General features: G+C 32.3%; 1 protein-coding gene across 1 annotated transcript; it reads left to right on the top strand.

The window, feature by feature from the left end:
• The first annotated feature begins 412 nt into the window (after window positions 1-412).
• LOC132303331 (ethylene-responsive transcription factor ERF113-like) lies at window positions 413-5,296 on the top strand. The gene is made up of 2 exons (XM_059800547.1): window positions 413-1,127; window positions 4,364-5,296. The coding sequence occupies exons 1-2, from the start codon at window positions 998-1,000 to the stop codon at window positions 4,951-4,953; spliced, it is 720 nt and encodes a 239-aa protein (XP_059656530.1). The 5' UTR covers window positions 413-997; the 3' UTR covers window positions 4,954-5,296.
• The last annotated feature ends 2,402 nt before the right edge of the window (window positions 5,297-7,698 follow it).

Below are 7,698 nucleotides of genomic sequence, written 5' to 3'. Positions count from 1 at the left end.
TTGGAGTATGATGTAGCTCCACACTTGTTAAGGAATCATTCTTTCCAAAAAATCATTCTGATCGCAAAGAAATAAATCGAAATAATTTCTTTTGTAAAATAATGACTTTAGAATTTCGCTTTTAATAAAACAATAGTACTCTTGCTATTAATTACCCCTTTCTATTGTGATTGTGAAAATTAACTGAAAAAAAAAAAGAAAAAATGAGACAATTGGACTACTAAGGAATCATTCTTCCAAAAAATTCATTGATATTTGAGAACTGATCTCAAAGAAATAAATCAAAATAATTTTTTTATTAAATAACGACTTCAGAATTTTATTTTTAATACAACAATATTAATCTTGCTATTCCCTCTATCTATTGTCAAAAAAAATAATAAAAAGTAATAAATGAAGAAAAAAAAAGGAAATGATACAAGCAAGAACACACCACTTTACGCATGGTTACATAGCAAGTGTGAGAATACCAAAATATCCTTCAGAAATTGAAGTATGATGTAGCTCCACACTTGTTTTCACCACCTCCCTGAACTATTTTGTTTTTTCTTTCTTTTGTCCCCCACCCCCTCTATTTCTTTCTCTATTTGTTATTCTTTAATCTCAAAATAGAAACGAAGATAAACTCAGACACCAATAAATACCATTAAACCCTACCCTATTTTCCTCTTCTCTGTCTCCCTCATTGCTCTTCAAACTCTAGCAACCCTAGCTCTTTGACCCAGATCACACATCTGTTTCACAAGTAACCCTAGCTAGATTCGCTAATAGGTCTCCATCATCAGATCACTAGCACAACAAAAAGTAGAAGAACCCTTCCATGACCCATTGCTTCAAAATCAATCATCCAAGTTATAATTAACCACCTAAAAAAAAGCTGGATCGAAGGCATGGAAAGCGCCCACTTCCTTCAGAAACACAAGAGGATCAAAAGGAGGAAGAGCATGCCTTCTTTCCTGCTTATGGATCAGTTGTTGCTGACAAGGATACATCCACCATGGTTTCCGGTCTCACCCGTATCATGGGTACCGGTCCATCTCCGGTTACGTCGAGGCCGGCACCGGCTGTCTCAGAGTCTGCCATGAACCATGAGCCTGAACAACCATCACAAATGATGCCAGATCAAGGTACCAAACATATACAAGCACTCAACTCATGTCGAACTATATATATCACATATGTTAATTTTATAGCATCTCTTCACACAGATATTAATATTTTTAATTGCGTTCATTAATTAACTAAAAATTGAATATGGGTTCAAAGCATGAGCTATGAAGGATGTTGTTAATTTGTACAAGCCCATGTATTCTCATATCTCACCATGCATAAACTCAAATACAAGCTAGCTAGCTTCAAGCTTTTGCACCCCCAATTTTGTTTATTTATTTATTTATTGTGTTAGAACTAATCCCTATACCGATGAGACTGCTTTCTTCACTTGCTTTTGTTGATCTCATTCAAATCCTTTTCTTTGATGAGAAGAGATAAGCATGCATTTTTTATTTTCCTTAGTTTTGTCTAATATATATTTAGAAGAAAAAAGATGGTTAGATGCTGATATTTTTACCAAAAAGATCTGACATCTTTGTTTGATTTCACGCTTTAGCCAAGTTCAATGTATGCTACTTTCCGTAAAGGACAATAACTCTCTCTCTCTCACTCTCTCTCACACACACAAACACACACATGTTACTTGTTTTAATTCACAATTTCAAATAAGAAACATATGTATCTGTCTAATAAATTAGGCCAGTTCCGTTGAATGTCAATCTTCTTACCTACCAAATTGAGAATCAATCTCTATAATCAACACTTTTCTTTTGTTTTTCTAACATGGATAGTTCTCGTTTTGCAAGTCATTATCACACCATTTTGTTCCTATCACCTCAATTTGTTCTTTCTTTGTCCACCGTCCTAACTTTTTTTTTTTACTTTCTTATATAATATTTATTGTTTAATTTACTTTTTTCTTTTTATGTTTGGTTCATATTTATCTGATTTAAACTAAGGGTAAATTTAATTTACCCTTCAAACAAAACAAAAAAGATAGGGTTACAAATAAAATGAGCTGCTTGCGCAATAAGTATTGAATTGTTCAAGTTTGATTTTCAAGTTCAATTTTGGCTCATTATATTATTATTAGAATTATTTATTTTTGTTTTTTTACAACTTCATCTAAATAAATTCCTAATTTTAAAAGTACAAGCTTGGTTCCTATTTGTTATTAAATAATTTATATATATATATTTCGCATTCAATTTTGTATTTGAAATGACTACTCAATCTCACTTAATTTTCTTTCTAAATGTTGTTTATATTATTAGTCAACTATTACCTTTAATTTATTATTTATGCAATTAAGTTTCATAAAGGAATTAACTTATAATTAATATATATATATATATTCTAAACTAATTAATATACCAACCAAAAGAAAAAAAGACAATTATGTTAGCTGTCACAATCCTAACCTGACCAGGCGTACTTTTCTCAAGTTTAGTTCGCTAAGCAATCAAGGTTGAATGAAATATAAGTAAAACTTTATATAGTTCCTTCATTGGTGAATAGAGTTGAATAAATTTCTAAACAAGTTGACATGAGCAATTTTCAAAGACTCGTGTTTTTTTTATATCAGTTCATCACTTAAAATTCTGAAAGAATCAGATAACAGAATTTGAGAATCACCTGAAACAATAAGTCCCACTTAAAGATGGAGTAAAATTTTGAGTTAAGACTCATTTCACTTGTAATTGAACGTTAAATACTTAAAATTTAAATAATATATATATATATATAATAAATGAAAAATTTTTAAAAACTCAATTTTTATTCCCACTTGAAAGTTCAAACCTGCGCACTTAAAAATCTTACTCTCAAGATTTTTAATACTCTACTAAATTTTCAGTTTTATCAAACAATAATTCAGGTTCCTACAGTTTTACCAAACAATAATTCAGGTCATTTGCAACCCTGCATTCGAAACTTCTGCATAGAAGGTCTTTGTAGTTTGTAGTCCTATATTATTGGGATTATTTTGTATACATGAAGTTTTAGACTGTTATTTACTATTTTATGAACTCAAAGCCATGATGTATCGAAAAGATGACCAAAATGCTAAGGTCGATATGACAAAACATTGTTCGATCATTTGCTGAACCTACCAATACTATTTTTAGATACTACTTTTGTACATGTAAGTACTATTTGTGTGCACAAAAGTACCACTCTCGTATATAGAGGTACTATTTTTTGTGCACTCAAATACCTTTTTTTTAATTTTTTTTTGTGCGGACCAATTTAATGACATGATCTGTACAAAAAGAAGTAATTGTACGTACAAAAGTGGTATTACATGCACAAAATTGATACCTGAAAATAGTAAGAGTAGTTTTGACGAATGAACAATATTTTTCATGTCTATTTCAATATTTTTGTCAATTCCATTTTTTTGAAACATCATGACTTTGCCTCCTAAAAATGGTAGAAAAAAGGCTCAAAACTCCATATACACATATACACGTAACAATCCCGCTATTCTTCTCTTCACTCATTATGGAGTGTCCGCACAAAAAATAGTACTCTTTCCTCATTCAATTATACTTGCCAAACCTTACTTCAACATTAACCCTACTTCACAGCTTGGTTCGCTAAGGGCCCGTTTGGTTAATGTTTTTGTTTCGTGTTTTTTGTTTTTGCTAATATATTGTAGCGAAGTAAAAGCATGAAGCATGTTTTGTAATGTTTGATGTCATTTGAATAGTACCGAAGCACTTCCAAATAGAGGCCAAAATCGGAAGTATAAAAATGATGTTTTTGTTTGCTTTTGCACTGTAGTAAAACAATGTTCAAACAAAATAAATAAATAAATAAATCTTTCTAAAATGACATTTTTAATTAGCCATTCAATTTTTTCAAACTTGCAACACTTTTTACTAAACATGTATTTGCTTCAAAAAATCTTGCAGCAAATTTACGTTACCAAATAAGATTCGAAATAGTATTGAATACACTCTAAAACATAAATATTACTTCTGTTTTGGGTCAAAGCAAAAACACGAAGTAAAAGTGGTTGCAAAACAATCCCAAAGCATTGTATGTATGTATAAATGATTAATGTTGCCAATATTCTAAGGTTATGGACAGGGACGGAGCCAGCTTGGCCGAAGGGGCATGCCCCTCGGGCCCATGTAGTATAATACTTGTAAATTATTATTTTGTCTCTCTCTTGAAATTTATTTTTTTTCACAAAAAATCTTTGGGAATGAAATTTTATTACACATATAGGTATACAATTTGTAAAGTATTACTTTGTGTAGCCGTGAACTAGATCCTAAATCAATGGCTACATATCTTTGTGTAGGAAATTTAGGGAAAAGACATTACAGAGGAGTGAGACAAAGGCCATGGGGCAAATGGGCAGCGGAAATCCGTGACCCCAAGAAAGCAGCTCGAGTTTGGCTCGGGACATTCGACACAGCTGAGAATGCAGCCCTTGCATACGATGACGCTGCTCTCAAGTTCAAAGGAACCAAGGCCAAGCTCAATTTCCCTGAAAGAGTTCAAGGGAACACCACATTTGGCTACTTTTCGAGCCCCGTGAATCGTGGAGATTCAACCACCTCTTCTACGCGCCAAATTCCTGCACCAGCTGCTGTTGCTCCTCCTCCAATATTGTCACCAAACGCGTACCCGGACCTTTATCAATATGCACAAATTCTTTCGAGTAATGATGCCAACTTCCATGATATCACTTCTGCTCTCTATAATCAAGAAGTTTTTCGCTCACAATCTTCTTCAGAAGTATTGTCGGACTTGCACCAACAACAGCAGCAGCAGCAACAACAGGAAGAAGATGAGCTTCAGAGTCTCTCATCACAATTTGAAAGCTCGTCTACTTATGATCGTTCGGAGCCTACGAAGAAGTTTGATACGAGAAAACGAGGTAAATAGTATCTTCAACATTTTGTATGGAGAAGAAAGAGATCTATAGAGCATGAAGAGCTTTTAGAATGCCTCTGCATGCAGCACATGCCAGCATGAAGAGCTTCGGAGGTTTTTGGTCACATTGAGTCATTGCGATTGGATCGAGGGTTGGGAAAAATTAATATGCAAGTTAATTAATTAGGTCATTGTAACGTTTTGGTTGGTTATCTTTTTCAAGTATTGATTGGGTAGTGAGTGTTTGGGCTTTCATTTCAATTCCTAAGGCCATGTTTGGACATCCCATGGTAAAATGTACCAGTTCATGTTTTTTACTGAGAATTTTGGTATGAATCCCATGACCTTTTTTATATCTTGTGAAGGAGTTTAATTCCTTGCTTTTCATTATGCTTTTTTTAGGGTAGGCGTGTTGCCAAGATGGGTCCTCTCCAGCCATCTCTCTCCTGAATTCTGCGGTCCTCTTGAGGTTCGAATTTGGCCACACCATCTTCTTGTTGAACTCTATAGAACACTCGCGCACCTACTTGTTCTTACGAAAACTTGAACCCTCAATCTCAAATTCAGCCACATCATCTTCTTTTTAAACTCTATATAACACTCACACATCTGCTCGTAGATGTGAACACTCGAAATTCTACTTTGAAAGATAAGAAGGACACAAGGCTACATCCTCTAGTTTTTACAATTAAATTTGTAAGTGATAAATTTAAATAATATAATAACGTGGTTGAATTTGAATCGCATGATTAAGAATTGCCGGAGAAAATTTTGACATGAAAAATCGACTAAGATGGTAAATTAGTCCCAAGTGAAAAATAAATTAAGTTTAATGATTTCTTTGATGTGAGTTTCATTTAGTGATTTCACCCCAGTATTTGAGGTAAAAGTTGGTAATTTTGTATATATAATTGTTTAGAGAAATTTTTTTTTTCTGATAAGTATAATTGATTAGAGAAATACATAGAAAATTAAGAAAAAGATAATGAATTAAATGTTAAAAAAAATAAATAAAATAAAATAAAATAAAATTAATAGTAAAGCAAACACATTCATTACTCGAACATTTGAAAAGAAAAACTTATTCCGTATAAACTAGGGCGTACTGGTAACTCAAAGTGAGTTTGAATCTTTCTTTGAAGAATTTATTTGAAGTTAATTAGCACATACCTCCAAAGGATGATAAAGGACATCCATCTTGTATCACCCAAAAAAAAAAAAAAATTTAGAAAGGAAGCAAAAATGGAGGTTAAATTACACTCAAGTTCCTTGAGTTTGTCATAACTGTATGGATATACCCTCCTATTTGAGAATTAACACTGCCTCCCTTAATCAGAAATTTTGTCCACCTCTCAAATGAATTGTGTAAAATTATTGTTTTGTCCATAAATATAAATATATATTTGTCTGGAACAGGTAGATTTTTGTGAAAAGTTAAAACATCAAACAAAGTTCACAAAAGAAAATCCATGCGACTTGAGATTTTACAAGACCATATATCAATGACATAAAATTAATCGTCGTTCTGTAATTAATACTTCCTCACTTTCAAAATAGTTATTCTTCTTAGAAACTGAGACAAAGGGGAGCATTCGAAAGATAATTGAAAATAATTTTAAAATTAAATTAACTTTTCTATAATTTCAATTTCAATGCCTGACACCATGTTCTCAAACAAAGTCTTAGCCGCACAAACAAAAGAGAATTTTTTTTTTTTTTTTTTGTCAATTTACTACTTATGGCCCATGGCACAATATGATAGCCATTATTTATCAGGAATGTCATGTCTATATCACAAGATAATATTCTTGTTCGCTACAATTTGAAGCACTTGTGAATGTGTCCTAATTACCCTTTGGAATGGACTGAAAGAAGGAAGGATATTCCCCAACGAGGGAAATTATTCAATAATTTTGAGAGAATTGACATGTAAGTTTCTATGGAGTGACAATAAAATACATATAGGCAACTCAGAGCTTCATCATAGACTTCTTAAAATAAGAGAGTAAAATTTGAATGTACAATCTGAATGTCAGATACACAAGATTATATTTATGTAAGTGAGGAATTAGGTTATTTTATATAATTACGTAAAATAAAATTAATAAAATAAATAAAAAATTCCATGTTTAACTCTTTGACTGTTTATCATTTTATTAAAAATTTAAGATTTTTTTAATCAAATGAAAAAATAATATATATATATAAGGATTAAAAATTAGTATATTGTTAAAGTAAGCAAACAATAAGGAACGTTCCACGTGGGTGTTATCCTAAATTATGCATTGATGCATGGAAGAAGAACAGTGGGCCAGGTTTTAGAGATAAAAACCGCAGAGATTTGGAGTGAAGAAGATAAGAAAAAATAGATTAGATTAGATTAGGTCATCTCAGACTCAGAAACCGACAAAAAACAAAAGAAGCTTCATTCAATTCAGAATCACATCGCTATCTCTCTGGACCGACAACGTAAGCCGCGTGATTGCTGACAATACATCAATCCAATCCCATTAATTAGATTAATCTCTCTGCATGAAACCTCAAGCGTGGCTCAAAATAAGGAGGGACCAACCTTTTTCTTTTCTTTGATAAAAGCAATAATAAAGTGAACGCCCAAATCCTCACATGTTACATCATGCACGGTTGCTAATCTTGCGAGTCGAAGCATAGAGCCCAACCTATGGAGTATAATACTATTAAATTTCGGGTTGGAGTTACGCTCGACCATTTTAACCATACTTTTAAAAGCCTAAGTCT

The sequence above is a fragment of the Cornus florida genome, unplaced genomic scaffold, assembly GCF_030987335.1.
Source record: "Cornus florida cultivar Cherokee Brave unplaced genomic scaffold, ASM3098733v1 CherokeeBrave_3.0.0_Hap2_Chr04, whole genome shotgun sequence".
NCBI lineage: Eukaryota > Viridiplantae > Streptophyta > Magnoliopsida > Cornales > Cornaceae > Cornus > Cornus florida.
The sequence above is the reverse complement of the archived record's forward strand: the minus strand, read 5'-3'. Positions and strand labels throughout refer to the sequence as shown.